This window comes from Felis catus, chromosome C1 (assembly GCF_018350175.1).
Source record: "Felis catus isolate Fca126 chromosome C1, F.catus_Fca126_mat1.0, whole genome shotgun sequence".
Lineage (NCBI taxonomy): Eukaryota > Metazoa > Chordata > Mammalia > Carnivora > Felidae > Felis > Felis catus.
Window position 1 is genome coordinate 85,751,224 of NC_058375.1, and position 18,485 is coordinate 85,769,708.

An 18,485-nucleotide genomic window follows, 5' to 3' on the forward strand; every position below is an offset into this window, starting at 1 on the left:
TAGTTTAAATATATTTTATTTAATGCAATTTACCCAAAATATCATTTCAGCGTGTAATCAATATAAAAATCATTGATGATGTATTTTAACGTTTGTATTTTTGAGACTAAGCCTTCAAAACTCGGTGTGTAGTTTGCTCCATGGCACGTCTCAGTTTGGACTAGTCACATTTCAAGGGCTCAATAGCCATGTGTAGTGAGAGGACAGATTCTTTTTATTTATTTTTTGTTTATTTATTTTTGAGAGAGAGAGAGAAACAGAGTACAAGCAGGGGAGGGGCAGAGAGAGAGGGAGACACAGAATCCAAAGCAGGCTCCAGGCTCCAGGCTCTGAGCTGTCAGCACAGAGCCCGATGCAGGGTTCTAACCCACAAACCGTGAGATCATGACCTGAGCTGAAGTCGGACGCTTAACCGACTGAACCACCCAGGCGCCCCCGCGAGAGGGCAGATTCCACAAGGACAGGCTTGCCCATGAAAGTCGGGGTCCTTCGGAATGACGTGAAGCCTTGGATAAGCAGAACAGGTTATGTCTTCTTGCTTCAGGTAATCTAATTGTTCACCTAAGAGTTAAGGTCCTGTCATATTTAGAAGGCTTGGGGTAAGATATCTCAGGCTCTTGCTTTATTTTTATGTGACTTGCAAAATGGCCCATTAATAATTGATGACCAAAAGTATCTTCCGACATGTGGCCTCTCAGGTCTTGCCAAGCTGTTGCCTGTGCATTTTTCACGTCTGCACTGATCAAACAGATGTAGTTCTGGCAGCTCGGCCACCAAGGTCCCCTGAAGTAACTGTGAGAATGTGGTCCAAGAGCTTCTACTAAGAACCAGTGTCAAAACATTCGTACTTTCCCAACAGATTTCTTTTCGGGTTTTCGCAGAACTAAGAAAGCAGCCACTCTTTCGAAACCTAGCCATTAATCAGGTCACTTGAAAAATGGAAATAGACCTTTTGCCCTGGCAAACAACAATGAAGATGAAAGAGCTTGAGTATTCAAATTATGCACCTAAGCGGACGTGAGGAGCTGTACCCTGGCCATACCTCTATACTGTTACTGCTCATGTAGGATGATGTCCTGCTTGGGAGACCTAGAAATAACAGCACCCATCCACTGAGTCTGCCTTCAGTCAACCTTTTTTTTTTTTTTTTTTAAATTTTTTAAACGTTTATTTATTTTTGAGAGAGGGAGAGAGACAGAGCATGAGTGGGGTGGGGGCAGAGAGAGAGGGAGACATAGAATCTGAAGCAAGCTCCAGGCTCCGAGCTGTCAGCACAGAGCCCAACTCAGGGCTCGAACCCACAAACCGTGAGATCATGACCTGAGCAAAAGTCAGACACCCAACCAACTGAGCCACCCAGGCGCCTTTTTAACATTCTTTCTTGGGTAAATAAGGCCTTGCCTACACGCCACTAATCATTAATGGTGCTGCTTTTAAGCAGTTGTTATTTATCAAAGAGAATTTGAAGTTGTGTCTTTAGTTTGTGGTTTGGTGGTCTCCGAGGGGCTTTCTCCTGTTTACCAGAAGGCTTGTCCTTTTTGATGATGTGTCTATGTTGGTCACACACAGACAAACTCAGCAGCACCCTTTCCTGGGGAGATGGGAGGAGGAGAGAAGTGCAAGGAAACAAGCTTCAGTGGCAGCGTGTGGATATGCCTCACTGCTGTGGCTTATGTTCATTACCCCAACCCGAATTTGGCCCACGCAATCCCTAGGAATTGCCTTAAATACCTTTTTGGAGATTAGATGGAGCTTAAAGTTTACGTAAAGCCTACTTCAAAAAACTACGAAATCACTTTGACTCCTTTCTCTGAGCTATTTTATATCTTCCACTATCTTTTTATCTCCCCCCCCCCCATAAATCATTCCTTTTTTTGAGAAAAAAAATGCTTTCAGTGACGCAGCATTGTCAGTATGAGGATATTTCCTGGAATTATGGACTTGGCCCTTTGCTTTTCCATGCTGACAAACCTGGACCACGTTAACAGTGGTTACTTGATGGACGTGGTTAGAGCCATGCTTGGCTACTGCAGACCTGGTGACAGAAAGACTGGTTACTGCCTGTGTGGAGTCACTGCGTAGGGCCTCCTTTTGTTTCTCTCCTCAAGGCATACATGGAAAATAATATTTGCTCAGCACCCTGTGGTCATAGCCCGTAGCTGTTGATGACTGGCCTAGGGGACTCTGGCTGCCCCGGTCTCTGCCCAGGGATCTACATTTTGTTGGAAAGCTTTGTTCTACAGAAATAACGGTGTACAGATAAACTTTTGTTATATGGGGGACAAGAAGCTGCATTACATTCTTTGTGGCCTTCAGTTGATTACTTTTCAGTTTGTTTATTGAACACTTATTAAATACCTTCTATTTGCTCAGTATATTTGCTGGGTCCAGTCTTTTTTTTTTTTTTTTTTTCTTTCTCAAGAGGTTTCCTGTAATTTCATCTCTTCATGTATGGGGTGAGAACCTTTATTCTTACCATCTGCTATCTTAGAATCTCTATATCCCTCTGCCTCGTTCTGTGAATTTATCATGTTTGACCTTCACCACAAGCCCCATTTTCTTGCTGAGCAGATTAGTTGTCTACACAGAATTTCTCATTCATTCATGACAGGCTGAATGTGGAAAATTTTGCTCCTGAGATATTCTAGTGATTTTTCTAGCAGTAAGTCATTTTTATTGCTATTTTCACCTACAGGGTATTCTTTAGGTAAAAGAGCATTGCTATTCTAGAAGGTGATTTCACATTATCTTAGCCACATTATAATGTAGCCCATGTGGGAACTGTTTATAAGGAAGCATTGGTCAATTCTGCATGTCTGGGAATGGGTCCTTCCTTCCTTTTCTCTTTCCCTTCCTTCCTTCCTTCCTTCCTTCCTTCCTTCCTTCCTTCCTTCCTTCCTTCCTTTTCTTTCTTTCTTTCTTTCTTTCTTTCTTTCTTTCTTTCTTTCTTTCTTTCTTTCTTTCTTTCTTTCTTTCTTTCAATTTTATTTTAGAGAGAGAGAGAGAGAGAGAGAGAGCACAGCAGGGGAGAGAGGCAGAAGGAGAGAATCTTAAGGAGCCTGATGTGGGGCTTAATGTGGGACTCTATCCCACAACTGTAAGATCATGACCTGAGCTGAAATCAAGAGTCAGATGCTCAACTGACTGAGCCACCTGGGTGTCCCAAGGGTCTTTGTTGACTCTTGGGCCTCTTCCATCAAGTGTTCATATTACTATCGGAGTATATGTTTTAGAAATTGTGTCTGATTATATCAGTCTCTTATGTTAAGTCCTTCATGGGCTTCGCAGCTGCATGCTTTTGTGCCTTCCGGCATGCTCTTGTTCCCCACTCCTGCCTGTGATCCCTTCTTTCCTGCCCACCATATTTATGTGCATGTGTCTAAGTTATTCTTAGCTCTGTGGGAGCTCTTCTCACACAGTGTTGCTTGATGCTCTATTTACACATCTGTGTCTTCCCTGCACTCTGGCTACTTGAGGTCAGGAACCGAGTCTTACTCATCTTTGTCTGAGTAAGTAACCAGTAGCATAGAATGCTCATAGTGGGCAGTCATTGAATGTTTGTAAAATGAAAGAATAAAGACATGACCGAATGCATACTAAAAACAGGAGTGTAGCGTATTTCAAAATATTTTATATAATTTGCTAAAAATAACTACTTTCTAATGAAAGTGACCAAGATTTATTAATTAAGAATTCATTCTGATTTTGTAGTAACACTCCAAGGGAAAAAGGTATTAACTATGGTAGACAGCATCAATAAATGATGTTTCATTCTTTCATTACCAGCCAGTCTGTGTTCTAATAGTGAGATTTTTTTTAACCAGTTATTTGTAACACAGGATTGCTAGGGATTATAATCTTCAAGCAGGGAGTCCATGTAACATCAGTTTAGTTTAATATATGAGCAGAGACTGTCTCCAGGTTGACTTTGTCATCCTTCATTGCTGTTAATAAGTAAATTGTCAAACTGACCAGGTGGTGTAGACTCCTGAGGATGCTTTTTTGTATGTACCTTGAGAACTGATAACATTTGTTGGGTTTTCCTTTGCTCAGTGTGTCACCTCAGGTCAACAGCAGGTCTCAATGCTGTTGAACACCTAAGGTATGATGTTTCAAGACTGCTTTGGGTTAGAGTTTGTAGAACAAACTAGAATGTAATCTCGGTGCTGCTTGCTTAGTCTGCCCTCTTGTTCATGGATTATGGAACTGGAAAAATGTGAATTTCTGCCCTTGTAATTGTGAATTCCTACCATAGGACTGGGGTCAAGCAAGCTCCAGAATGCAGGTATGTGAGCATGTCCTGACCACCTGGAAGAACTGTGGAGGTATGCCTCCCACAGTGATTTGACTACTCAAAGAACTATTAGAAGCATTTCCCTGGGGCTATCTTGTAGTATTGAGTATACCACTCAAAGGCTACAAGTTCAAGGAAGCAAAATTCCTTCCTGGACACTGCACCTGCAAATGTGGAGGCACCCAGTGTTTCCACATCTGTTAATCCATTACACCTATTGCTGGCTCAAAGGTCATGTTGGTTGACTCTATAAAATGTTTTGAGGTCTACCTTGTCCTAAGAAATTTCCCATGGTTTTTTCCTTCCTCTTTAATTGCTGTTTGGTTTCTATCCTTTCTTTTACCTCCAAGCTTCTTAAGTGAGCAGTCTTGACTCTGTTATTATTCAGTCATTAGTTGATTATGGTCTGGTCTTTACTTTTGTGAGTCTGCTGGACCTGTCCTTGCTAATACAAAAGTTAGCAAAACCAGATGGTTGTGTTTGGTCTTCTTGCTACTTAATTTATCCTGTGGCCACTCTCTAATTCTGGATACTCACTTTCCTTCCGTAACTTGTAAGGATCCATCTCTTGCTTTTCTCTTCCTTGAGTCTCTGGCTATCCTTCTCAGTCTCCTTTGCAAGTACTTTCTCTTCCTTTATCCACCTGAAATGCTGCTGCTCTCTAGGGTTCTGGTTTGTGGTTGAACACACTCTTCATGGGTGAGGGCACCTGTTTCCAATTTTTTTTTTTAATTTTTTTTAACGTTTATTTATTTTTGAGACAGAGAGAGACAGAGCATGAACAGGGGAGGGGCAGAGAGAGGGAGACACAGAATCCGAAACAGGCTCCAGGCTCTGAGCCATCAGCCCAGAGCCCGACGCGGGGCTCGAACTCACGGACCGTGAGATCGTGACCCAAGCCGAAGTCGGCCGCTTAACCGACTGAGCCACCCAGGCGCCCCTGTTTCCAATTTTCAACAATCGTGTATGTGCTGGTGGCCTCAAATAATCATGTCTTGAGCACTGGAGGGCACCTGCAAACTTACACTGGGTTTGTGCTCCCTGTGGCTGCATCAGCAGAGGCGTCATTGGTTTGAGCTGCTGGAGCAGTCCCCTAAGTGTTTTTTTTTTTTTTCTAGTTTATTTATTTATTTTGAGAAAGAGGGAGAGAGTGAGCAGGGGAGGGGCAGAGAGAGGGAGAGAGAGAATCCTAAGTAGGTTCCATGCTCTCAGTGCAGAGCCTGATGCAGGGTTCGATCTCGAGAACTGTGAGATCATGATCTGAGCTGAAACCAAGAATCAGATGCTCAACCCACTGAGCCACCCAGCCCCTCCACTAAGTGTTTTCTACCATCAGTGTCTCCCCACCCCAGCTGGAGAGAGCAGAGGTGAAACAGTCATCCACATGGGGCCCTCCTCTTTCCCTCCACCACACTGTCTCTCAACAGCAAATCTAAATTAATAATCTAGAGTTTGATTATTTAAGATGCCAGATGGCATGCCATTTTAATTTAAACCAAATAACTCAAATATTTGCTTTGCTTTAAGCACATAAAGTACCAATCACTGCAGCATATTTGTGTTTATGTAATACAACTATACCATCAACACTATTTTATTGTTTTAGAAGTTAGGAAAATATAAGGAAGTTGCTTTTATTAAAAATTTTTTTTTAACATTTATTTATTTTTGAGAGACAGAGATAGAGCATTAGCGGGGGAGGGGCAGAGAGAGAGAGAAGGAGACACAGAATCTGAAGCAGGCTGCAGGCTCCGAGCAAGCTGTCAGCACAGAGCCTGATGCGGGACTTGAACCCACAAACTGTGAGATCATGACCTGAGCTGAAGTCGGACACTCAACCGAATGAGCCACCCAGGCGCCCCAAGGAAGGTGCTTTTTAATGAATAAAAAGAGACTTTTAGTTCTTTTTGATTTTTCAAATAGTCTTGTGCCACTGTTAAACCTCTTACATACTTCTATTATAGCACTTTTTTTTTAATGTTTATTTTTGAGAGATAGAAAGACAGAGTGAGCAGGGAAGGGGCAGAGAGAGAGGGAGACAGAGAATCTGAAGCAGGCTTTAGGCTCTGAGCTGTTAGCACAGAGCCTGATGTGTGGCTCAAACCCACAGACATGAGATCATGACCTGAGCCAAAGTTGGACGCTCAACTGACTGAGCCACCCAGGCGCCCCACGTTTCAAAGTTTAATGCAACTCTTTATTTTTTTTTAAATGGGTGTCTTAGTTTGGGCTGCTGTAACAAAAATACCATAGACTGCATGGCTTAAACAACAAACATTCTCACAGTTCTGGAGGCTGGAAGATCCCAGATCAAGGCACCAGCACATTTGGTGTCTGGTGGCTTTCTTCTGTGGCCATGTTCTCCCTGGGTCCTCACATGGTAGAAGGGGTAAGGGAGCTCTCTGGGGTCTTTTTTGTAAGGATGCTTGTCCCATTTGTGAGGGCTCCATCCTTATGACCTAACCGCCTCCCAAAGACCCCACCTCCACATACCATCATATTGTGGATTAGGTTTTGATGTGTGAATTTTGAGGGGACACACACATTCAGTCTGTAGCAATGGGTAAAATAGAGACTAGAGTAGCGCCCACCTCATAGGATTTCTGTAAGGACTGAATGAGCAGTGCCTAGTACAGAGTTGGTGGTAAATATGTATTTGCATCTATTATTATTACTGTTATTGGTCACTCCCACTTGCTTTCAGACTCCTTAAGATCACAGAGAAGATACTTTTTATTATTTTATGTGTGACACCGAGTGATAGTCGTTAATGTATAATAAAGGCTCAGCAAATGTTTTAATGAATGTTGAAATGTGCTTAAAAACAGTTTGTCCATGTTGTCTTAGGAAACCTATCTGTTGATAAAGGGGATCAATCCTGTACTTGTTAAGCTCAAGGTCTGTCTTTTCTATTTTACTGTCTATTACAGTGGTGTAAGGCCAATTGATTTTCAGCATTTGGACTGAAAAATATGTTTTGTGACCAGTACAACAGAGGTATGCCTTACTGGCATGGATATATTTCTTAGATGTAAAAATTTATGTTTTCAAGTCAGTTACTTTTACTTTTTTTATTTTTTCAGTTTTAATACTGCTATTTACTTTTTTGTAAGCAACTTTGAGTTCTTTGTTTTCCAAACATACGTTTGTTTGTTTGTTTGTTTGTTTATTTAAAGTAGACTCCACACGGGGTGGGGCTTGTGCTCACACCCCTGAGATCAAGGCCTGAGCAGAGATCAAGGGTCAGATGCTTAACTGACTGAGCTACCCAGGCGCCCCTATTTTTTCAGTTTTAATACTGCTATTTACTTTTTTGTAAGCAACTTTGAGTTCTTTGTTTTCCAAACATTTATTTTTTTATTTATTTAAAGTGGGCTCCGCACTGGGCAGGGCTTGTGCTCACACCCCTGAGATCAAGGCCTGAGCAGAGATCAAGGGTCAGATGCTTAACCAGCTGAGCCACGCAGGAGCCCCTCAGATGATATTTTAAATGCACCAGCACAGTTAACTATTTCAAAGAAACCTGGCAAATCTTTTGTAGACTGAAGACTCCTGTAGTAAAGTGAATATTAACATTTAAATGTATCAGTTTCAGGAATTCAGTTTTTTTGTTTTTTTTTTTTTAAATGTTATTATAGTGAAGAATGTGTAGTTTTCCTAAGTAGTACTTGGTAGGCTGTAGGCTTTGGAATGTAAGCGGTAAAACCATCCTCTTGCCTCACCCTTGCTGAGATGTTTGTTTATAAAATGTGGTAGGGTTGGAAAGTACCTTAAGTTCCTGTCTGATTTAGATTTCTTTGAAGTGTGTGTGTGTGTGTGTGTATTTAATTAGAAAACCAATTTGTGTCATCTTAAATATTTTATTATTGATAAATATTGACATTTGTATCATTCACTGTGATAGAAGGCACAAATATTAACTTGGGAACCTTAACAAAGTAAGCTTATGTTACATTAGTCAGTTAAAAGCTGTAACTTCCTTATTAACTTTTTTCAGATTTGGATCTGAGACCCAAATTTCGTTTACTCCATCAGCCTTATCCAGGCTACTGAATATAGTCTAGTATTACCTAGTGTTTATCTTTTTGGGTAGGCAGATTTGCAAACGTATTCTTTTGGTTTTGTGAGTGAATGTATCTTAGTGAGTCCATTGCCTTTCTCCATATGATTGATTATAAAAGGTTACTGTTTAACCAAATGGATGTCTGTAATCCAAATTAACAGACGTAACACAATATATTTATCTAGGCTTACCTAGTGGTCAAGGATACAGAAATAGTGAACATAGAAACCTGTTTTCTTTTACTGTTCATAAAGAATTGCGTTTAGCCTTTTGATGATTAGGACATACTTTTATTTTTGAATTTTTAAGTAATGTTTTAAGTTTATTAATTATTTAAGAGGGATATTGGAACATTAGAGACTGCTTTCTTTAAACAAGAAAAAGTTTAATTATCATAGAGCTATATATTAGATTCTTTATTCAAATTGTTATAAATAGATAGTTATACCTGAGATATAACTTGGCATGTGATAGCACTCACAGTATTCCTAAGATTTTATTTCTGGAATTATGGGGATATTCTATTTATTACAGTTAGATGAACACAATTCAGACATTTATAGTGTCATGAAAAGTTTCATTTTTATAACTTTTGCTAACTAGAAAGAAACATCTCGTTTGAAACAGAAATTGTACAGCTAACTTTTGATTTTCATGAAAATGGGAAATGATAATGGTAGTATAAATAAAGTAGAGGTTCCAGGTTTCCTTGATAGCATTACTCCCAATTAATTTAACAAATACTTAAGAGCTCCTGTGGTAGAGTGTAGACTGTATTTGATAAATATTCCTACCATTGAGGTCTTTGCCATGTAGTGGTGGAGGAGAGAGCTTTTTTAATGGATACTCTTGGCCCAGTAAAGAGAACTGCCTTCCTTCCCAGCCTGGGGAGGTATCTGTGCAGTGCTAGAGAGCCCTGAGGGTGGAGATGGGGAGGAGAAGGTGGGCCTGGGGGGGGGGGGGGTGCGGTTTGCAGGTGGGCTAAAGAATGCTTATGTGGAGAAGCGACACATGTATTTTATGATGCATTGCACAGATATGTCCTAATTCCCTGCAAAATGTTGGGTACCCTCAGCCCTGCCCCAGTGTTCCATGGGTTTAGAGGCATGTTGGGAAGGGAAGACAGTGGAGGAGATAATGGAGCAGTGGGAGGATGCTGGTCTTCAGGCCTTTTCTGAGGATCTTTTAGAGAGTGTAGACCAGAGGTTGACAACTGATGATCAAAGTCGACCCGCAGGTGTGTTTTATTTAGTTTCATAATATTTAAAAACTTAAAATAGTCAACATTACATACAGAGAGATTTCACCTGAAAATGCATTCAGAAAATCAGCCACATTCAGTTAGCCTTTCCTGCAAGGTGACTAAATTAGCCAGAGCTGAGGAGCACCTGCCTTTTTTTTTTTTTAATTTTTTTAACGTTTATTTATTTTTGAGACAGAGAGAGACAGAGCATGAATGGGGGAGGGTCAGAGAGAGGGAGACACAGAATCTGAAACAGGCTCCAGGCTCTGAGCTGTCAGCACAGAGCCCGACACGGGGCTCAAACTCACGGACCGCAATATCATGACCTAAGCCGAATTCGGCCGCTTGACCGACTGAGCCACCCAGGCGCCCCGCACCTGCCTTTATTTATGTCTCTTGTCAGACCCGTGTCGCTGTTTGGGTTTGCCACTCCTGCCATAGACCTTGGCTGACTTGAGGGTTTAATGATCCTCTGTTTTCACTCTTGTCTCCTTCTGTTTCCCAGTCTAAAAATCAGCCCTGACAACAGTAGCCACCTATAAAAACAGAAAAAAAAAAAAAAAAAAAAGGAAGTGTGTTCACTATGACCCTGATATTTATAATTTTTTTTTCATTCTTTAAAATATGTTTACCATGTTCATAGAAAGTGCTTATATTTTCTGTCCTTTATCTTCTTGCCCTTTTATTTATTGCAGGGACAAGTAATATTTGTTTTCATCTCATGTCATTGCAGAATAGCCAGGACACAAAATTATTTTAAGCAAAGTACCCCCACTTTAAATAAAGTTTTCCTAACTTTTCATACAGTCTACAGAAAACTTTTTCTGAAGTGTATTGAAATATAATTTTGAGAATCAGATGCATGTTTTTATTTTAAGCTATATTACTTTGTCTTCATGTACGTCCAATAGTACTAACAGAGTAAAAACCAGCTTTGTTTGTAAGGGTTTCCTAAGTTGTATAAGAATTATAAAATATTTTTCTTCTCTTTTCTCACAAAATTCTGCCAGCGAGTTGAAAATGGTGACTTCAACTGGATTGTTCCAGGAAAATTTTTAGCATTTAGTGGACCACATCCAAAAAGCAAAATTGAAAATGGTAGGTTTTTCTTTACTTTACCATCCAAACATTTATTTCAGTTCATCTTCTTTAATTTCTTCAGATAATCCTTTCTTTTGATAATATTCTCCGAAGAATATCTATTAGTCAAAAATTGAACAGTAGTAATTAGTGTGTTAAGTATTACAGTTAGTAGGTGGTAAATAATCACTGTTAAAAAACTAGAAAATTTTTAGATTGCCATAAATAGGATGCTCACTTTGCCTGACCCAATTATGAAAGAAGAATCTGAGAAGCAAACTGGTCAAACCAATCAGCAGGTTGTTGCACTTTGTCCGTTGTTCTGAGATTTGGTGGTGGGGTGCTACGTCCAGGTATGCTCTGGGGAACATCATGTGGCACAGTAATGACGATGGTGGTGTCAACAGCTGGCATTTATTCAGTGCTTGCTGTGCACTAGTTACTAGCTAATCACAGCATTATCTCACTTAATGCACACTCAACCCTGTATGAGGTATAGGTACATTTATCTCCATTTTGCAGAGGAAGAAACGGAGGCTTATGAGTAGGGTTTTGTCCAGAGTAATGGGGGAACTAGTACTCCATCCCAGAGCTTAGCTTCTAAATGTTGCCACTATTTATTATTTAGTGATCTATTTATTGTTGATCTATTTATTTTTTTATTATTTATTACATCAAATAAATGTTGATCTATTTATTTAGTTCCATTATGATGACAAGAATACTTTTCTAGTCGACAGTCATTAAGTTACTCATTTGCAGTATAGGTATAGCCAGGGGCATATATGCTCAGGACGCCAAAAAAAAAAGCAAAACAAAAAAATAAGCCTCTTGAATGACATATGATCAGCTACGTGAGTTTTCCCTTTAATGTTTATTTTCTACTTATTTTCATCTGTTACCTTCCTAGAAGACAAGTATTGATAGGCACCAAAGATTTAAGGATAATTTATGGGAGGAGTACATAAAATTTAAAAATTTCACTTATGAACACAATAGCTCCTTATCTGCTCACAGCTCTGGAACATCAGTGTTTTTTTTTTTTTTTTTCAATATATGAAGTTTATTGTCAAATTGGTTTCCATACAACACCCAGTGCTCATCCCAAAAGGTACCCTCCTCAATACCCATCACCCACTCTCCCCTCCCTTCCACCCCCCATCAACCCTCAGTTTGTTCTCAGTGGAACATCCGTGTTTTGAAGGAACATAATCCAAAAACCCTTGATTGAGATTTATTCTTTCTGCATTATCATCATTGTAAGTATTTAAAAAAAAAATTTTAATGTTTATTTACTTTTGAGAGAGGGAGACAGAATTTGAACAGGCTTCAGGCTCCGAGCTGTCAGCACAGAGCCCACGAGGGGCTCAAACTCACTAGCCCTGAGATCATGACCTGAGCCAAAGTTGGACACTTAGCCGACTGAGCCACTCAGGAATCCCACGTCATCCCAAGTATTAATTCTAAACTCTAGTTTCATTGTACGTTGTTATTCATGCATTTAGATTTGCTAATTTGTTTGCACTCCCACACATGTGCTCCTCAGTTCACGCCCATGACACACCTTCCAGGGAACTCTCCTTGAATCATGCTTTCCCTGTGATGAGGAAGGCGGGTCTAGAGACTTAAGCTCTCCAATAGGAGGCCTCTGTACTGAAGCCAGAATTACATCTTCTCATTCATGAATTTGCTAATGAACTTTGCTCCAGACATTGACTAACTAACCCTCTGTCATGAGGGTTGTTAGGACTAACATGTTATGTGCCCAGGGAAACTGCTTTCTGGTGGTTGGTCTTTCAAGACAGGATTGATTACACTTACCTTTGGCCTCCTGTGCAAAACAATCTGACTCAGACCCAGAACATCTTGGTAGGTGCATGGTTTCAGTAGTGGCTTTGTCAGCGGGTGTTCATTTGACAAAGTTGAAAGAGTTTTGCTATTTAAGATTCACATGTTTTGTGACATTTTCTTTTTCTTTAAAAAAAATTTTTTTTTAATATTTGTTTATTTTTGAGAGAGAGACAGAGACAGAGTGAGAGCAGGGGAGGGGCAGAGAGAGAGGGAGACAGAATCCGAAGCAGGCTCCAGGCATTGCACTGTCAGCACAGAACCTGATGTGGGGCTGAAACTCGTGAAAGAGATCATGACCTGAGCCAAAGTCAGATGCTCAACAGACTGAGCCACCCAGGCGCCCCTTGTGACATTTTCTTAAAGAGAAGGTGAGAGGTGTAATGGAAAGAATCATTTAAAATATTTTGAGAGGTAATACATATGAAAAAATAAAATGCAGATGAATTAATACAAAAGCATAAAAATGACCTGTAATTCTACCCAAGTTTTCAAGGGTTAATAGTTGGTGGTGGGATAATAGGGGTTTTAATTTTCTTTCCATCTGCATCTCTGTGTTTGCTTGCACACACTTCCCCCTCTTCCAGTGGAATACACACACACACTTATAAAAGTAAACCTTTCTTTCTTTATAAGTATAGCATCATGATTCCTGTCTCATATCAGCTTTTTTCACTTCACATATTACAGACTTCTTTCCATGGTAGTAAATGTAGATTTTCATTATACTTTTCCATGACTGCATTGTATATTATTCAGCAATGTGCCATAATGCTGTTAACTAATTACTTTTTGAATGAAATCTACATTATTTACAGTTTTTCTCTTTTTAAAACTGTCATGGTTGGCAAACACATTCATGCATTTTCTTTGTAGTTCTCATTTCTTCTCTAAATTCTTAAGTAGTAGAATCAGCAGATAAAAGGCTATGAATATTTTATGTGACAACTTTTTTAAATTGAATAACAGTTGACCTATAATATTGTATTAGTTTTAGGTGTGTAACATAGTGATTTGATATTTCTATACATTAGGACATGGTTATCACGTTAAGTCTGGTTACCATTTGTCATAATGCAAAGTTGTTACAATATTATTGATTATGTTTCCTACGCTGTCTATTACATCCCTGTGTCTTATTTATTTTATAAAGGGAAGACTGTATTTCCTTAATTGTCAAAAATCCTTAAAAATTCTTTTTGGTTGCATATTGTAATACTGGGAAATAATTGTAGCTACCATTTGCTTATATGCCAGGAATGGTGCTAAGCCTTTTGTGCACATATCTTCGTAATAATCAGAACCACCTTCTGGGGGAGGTGGTAGTTATTTTATGGAAGAGAAGATAGAGGCTCAGAGGAGTTACCTGACTTGCCCAGGTTTACACAGCCAGAAAGTGGCAGTGCATGGATTCAAATACAGGTCTCTTTGATTCCAAATTCTATGTTCTTTTTCATCTTATTACAGAAGAAGTACATGTTCACTACAGAAAATTTAAGCAATGTAAAGGAAAGTCACTTGTAATTATATAATCTAGAAATAAGCCCTTTAAAATATTGCTCTATCTACATCTTTCCCCCCCACCCCCTGCATATATTGTACTCTCTTACATCGAGAAAAAAAGTTCTGAAAGGGCTGCTCACCTAGTATTTGTTGGTTTTTATGATGCCTAGAACATTCTCACTTAAGGCTGTCATTGGTAAATATTGATACTCATTTAAGATGATAAATATTGATACCATTTTAAGATCTGATATTCATTAGAAGCTTCATTGTAGTTTTTGTAAAAGGGCTTTAACTACTTTGTAAATGTTTTTTGAGCTTAAGAAAATAATTGTGTGATGGGATTAATAAACTTGATCCAATTACAGTATAATCTGGGTGCTTTTTTTTTTTTTTTTTTTTTAATTGAGAAACTCTGTGTTTCCTGAGGAGGCTGAAAGTCATTTAGGGGTTTGTTAGTAGAAAAGGTAGATTTTAAAAAAATGAACACTCAAATAGCCATTGTTAGGATGTAACAAAAGAAGCCCTAAAATCTTGGGATCTGGGCAGAATGCACTGTAAGAGTCTCAAGTGTGTGTTGTGTCCACAGAGAGCAAATACAATTTTTACAGTTGTCTTGGTTCACATTATTTTGATGGTGAGGGAGAGAAGGCCCCTTACCTTTGTTGTTGTTGTTGAGCTCTACCTTTTTTTGCTTAAATTTGGGATGCTGCATGAATAATATAGTGGTAGAATTAAACGTATTTCGGATTTCCAGTTTTCCAAAAAATCCCCCAAACTCTCCGATGGCAATGTCCTTCTTATCTCTATTTAAAACAAAAAACAAAAAACAAAAAACAAAAAAAAGAAGAAGAACAGAGGGAAAGCTTGAGAGGGAATTGCAACAATTTGAAGCCGATTCAGCCTGATCCTTTCATGACAGAAGCAGGTATGCACAGTTGGGCCATGGAGCCTGACTGCCCCTTACTGGCTGTGTGAACTTCCCAGACCCCGTCAACTTCTCCGAGCTTCAGTTTCCTTGTATACCAAATGGGGGGGGGGGGGGGGGGAGGGGGGCGAGGGGGAATAGGATGCACAGTGCAGGCATGTAGTGAAGATTAGAGATATTATATGAAGTGTCTGGCACAGCGTCAGGCACATAATAGGTGCTTATTAGATAGCAGATATTCTGATTACATTTTTCTCATTAATTAGCCTAATAAACATATTTTATCGCGTCCTACATTTGCCTGCCCATTTTGAGGTTTTTACTCTTTTTTTCAACGTTTTTTTTTTTTTTTTAATTTATTTTTGGGACAGAGAGAGAGAGAGAGAGAGAGAGAGAGACAGAGCATGAACGGGGGAGGGGCAGAGAGAGAGGGAGACACAGAATCGGAAACAGGCTCCAGGCTCCGAGCCATCAGCCCAGAGCCTGACGCGGGGCTCGAACTCACGGACCGCGAGATCGTGACCTGGCTGAAGTCGGACGCTTAACCGACTGCGCCACCCAGGCGCCCCGAGGTTTTTACTCTTAATAATGCCTGTGTGGGCTAGTCCTTTGCTGTTCTTCAGTTTCTCAGCTTTAAATGAGGGGCTGGGAAGAGATGAATTTTAAATCTCTCTGCTCTGAAATTCAGATTTCACTCTGCTCTTGGGCTCTGCCTGTGCTTTATTGATGCCAGGGCGCCATCTAGCGGCCAAATAGAGGACGGGGCTGATGAATGCTCCGTTCTGCACGTTGCTAAAATCAGTCCCAAGTGCAGTGATAATACCCACAGTTATTCAGAGGTTGTAGGATATTGTCATTGTCATTGGTTACAGCTGACTTGAAAGAGTTTGAAGGATTTTAAAGAAACATGCTCACCAGCTCTAGGAAGTGCAGCCTCTAATGTTCATGTAATATTCCTTTATTTGGAGACCTAACAGAATCAGGTTGGATCTTACTTGAAATCGGCCCCAGCACAGGCCCTGGATTCTGACTGCCAGGGTTCAGATACTGCCTCTGTCTCTTACCAGCTGTGTGTGTGAGCCCGTTCACTTTTCTAGGCAGCAGTAATTGGCTAATTGCAAGGTTTAAGGAGATGACCTATCTGAAGCACTTAAGTTTAGTGCCTGGCACAGAGTAAGTGCTTAGTAAATGTTAGTTATGATTATTATCATTATCATTATTATTTCTGTATCCTATTGCCATATTTGGATAACTGTCTAGTGTTTTGGTTTTTTTTTTTTTTTTATCCAAATGGACACATAGTTTCTCTTAATAGTTGGTTTAGGTATATTATCTATAATGCCATTTACTCCTGATGGAAATTAATAGGTGAAAAGAAATATTCTTCCAGTCTTGGCAGAGGAGGTGAGGGGATTGACGCTAAACCAGCCATAGCACATCAGGTAACAGGTGCCATCACGGAGGTACCAGGTATGCTAGGAACCCAGGGTCAGAAGTGCTCATCAGCCTACCACACCAAGGGAAGGCTTCCCATAGGTTTGTGGGTCCTCTTCTTCCCGTTCTTCCATGGTAGGAAAACTCTTGTTTCCTTCTACCGACCACAGTTCTTTGCTCCTTTAGGCTGTGAATCTGTTGCTGGAAAATAAGTTGAGCCTGGTAGGAAAACAGATTTGTTTTTTCCAAGTAGAAAAGCACCCATTCTCTCTAAATGTGTGTGTGTGTGTAAGTTACTGCTTCTACACCGAAGATGGAAAATAAGCCCTGTATTACCTGTTTGCTCGGAAGCAGCATGGCCTGTAAACATGACGTATCTGGGCTGTGGATTAGTTTGACCTGCCTTCCAGTTCTGCCTCTATCCACTGTGTGACCTTGGCCAGGTAGACCAGTTAGGGCTTGGTTACAGGCAACAGAACCCATCTCTGGTAAATTAAACCAAAAAGGCATTGCGTGGGATTACGCTGGGGATCTCACAGCCTCCAAGGGAAGGCTGGAGAGTGAGGCCTAGAAAATGAACAGGATCCAAGGGAGATCATGTCTCAGCAGGGTCCAGGCAGGGAAATGGAAACCACACCATTTCAAATGGAGTAAGTTTCATTCAAGGGATTCGTTACAGAGAAGGCTAAACAGGAAAAGGACCACACTGAAGAAACCAGAATGTTATGGAGGAAACAGCTACTGCCTTTAAAAAGGGAGAAAGTGAGGTCACTGGCAGCCAGGGTCTTGGGAGGGCAGCCAGGCTGGTATCGGGAGCTGGGAAGAGAATGCTGCCCAGCTGGTGTTTGCAACTGGGGGCTGAGGAGCAGATACGTAGGGGCTGGGCTGCAGCCTGGTGCTGGGAGCTCTGGCCGCTCCTGTGTTCTGCTGCCGAAGCCTTGCTGGCCCCCACAGGGAAGTCCCTTCTCCTTCCTCTGGCCGCCAGTCACTCTGGTTGTGCTTCATGCCTCCTGTTTTTTGAACTGACAGGAAGCTAGCTGCAAATGCCATCCGCAGACCCCGGCCCCAGCATGGGAGGGTTGGCTCGCAGCTGGGAGAATATAGGAAACGACTAGCACAGGCAGAGTCTGAGGCAACAAGAAATGTAGCCAAGGTCATAGGGCAGCCATTGCTGGTTCACTGTGCAGGCTGCTGCTGCCCATTTGTGTGGGGCTCACCACCCTGAATGAGTTCTGAGTAGATTGTCTCACCTGGTATGCTGTGAGTCCTTGAACCCTGAAGAAGTTCCAGATGCGGTAATCAGGGTGCTGAGAAATGAGTGCCCTGTTAGTAGCTGGGGCTGGGGGCAAGGGCTGCAGTGGCCAAAGCCACCAGGGGTCACCTCTGTTGATTGGCCAAGTCTAGGTCTGTAGCTCCTGGGAATACTCACACGATGCTGGACCCATTCGAAACAAAAGGGGGTTTAGAGGCTCACTACCTGTACCCCCACCCTTCAAAAGAGAAAATGTCTACAAAAAATTATTTGTATCTGTTTCTGTTTCTCAGTCTCTTAAATGGGATGAACTCTTCTTACCTTAACAGGCTGTTTTGAGAATTTAAAGAAGTCATATGCGATGGTTACTTACACATGATAGGTGCTTAATAATTATTAATCTCTTTTGTGGCACGGATTGCACTATGGATGGAAACTAATGCCCTGGCGAAAGGGGTTTAACTGTAATTGAAAAGTATTTGTCAAGTGGAAGAAACAGCACAAAGAATCTTTCCAGGCCTACTGAGCACATTCCAGGGCATCCAGAAGCTCCTCGTCTCAGTTTGGGAGACGTATGCTGCCAGGATTTGAATCCTATGGGTGGAGGTTTGACTTTTCATGAGCTATTTCCAATACTCAGAAAAGGTTTTTCCTCTCCTGTGGTGGTTTTTTTTTGTTTTTTTTTTGTTTTTTTCCAGTTATTCAGACTGCTGCTGCCTTAGGAATGTGCTTCGACCTCTTGGGAAATGCACTTTCTTCCTAGGCTCTGTTGAGATTCATGAACTTTATTGTGAAGGGCTTTTGTGCTTCTGGGTGTGTAAGGTGGAACGCCTGCCTTGT

General features: G+C 40.8%; 1 protein-coding gene across 15 annotated transcripts in view; it reads left to right on the forward strand.

The window, feature by feature from the left end:
* CDC14A (cell division cycle 14A) overlaps positions 1-18,485 on the forward strand; it is a 191,366-nt gene that overhangs the window by 90,534 nt on the left and 82,347 nt on the right. For all 15 annotated transcript variants that reach the window (XM_045036293.1, XM_045036294.1, XM_045036280.1 and 12 more), the window contains one exon: positions 10,611-10,698. In XM_045036293.1, the coding sequence (XP_044892228.1) occupies positions 10,611-10,698 (88 nt within the window). The remainder of the gene's footprint in view (positions 1-10,610; positions 10,699-18,485) is intronic.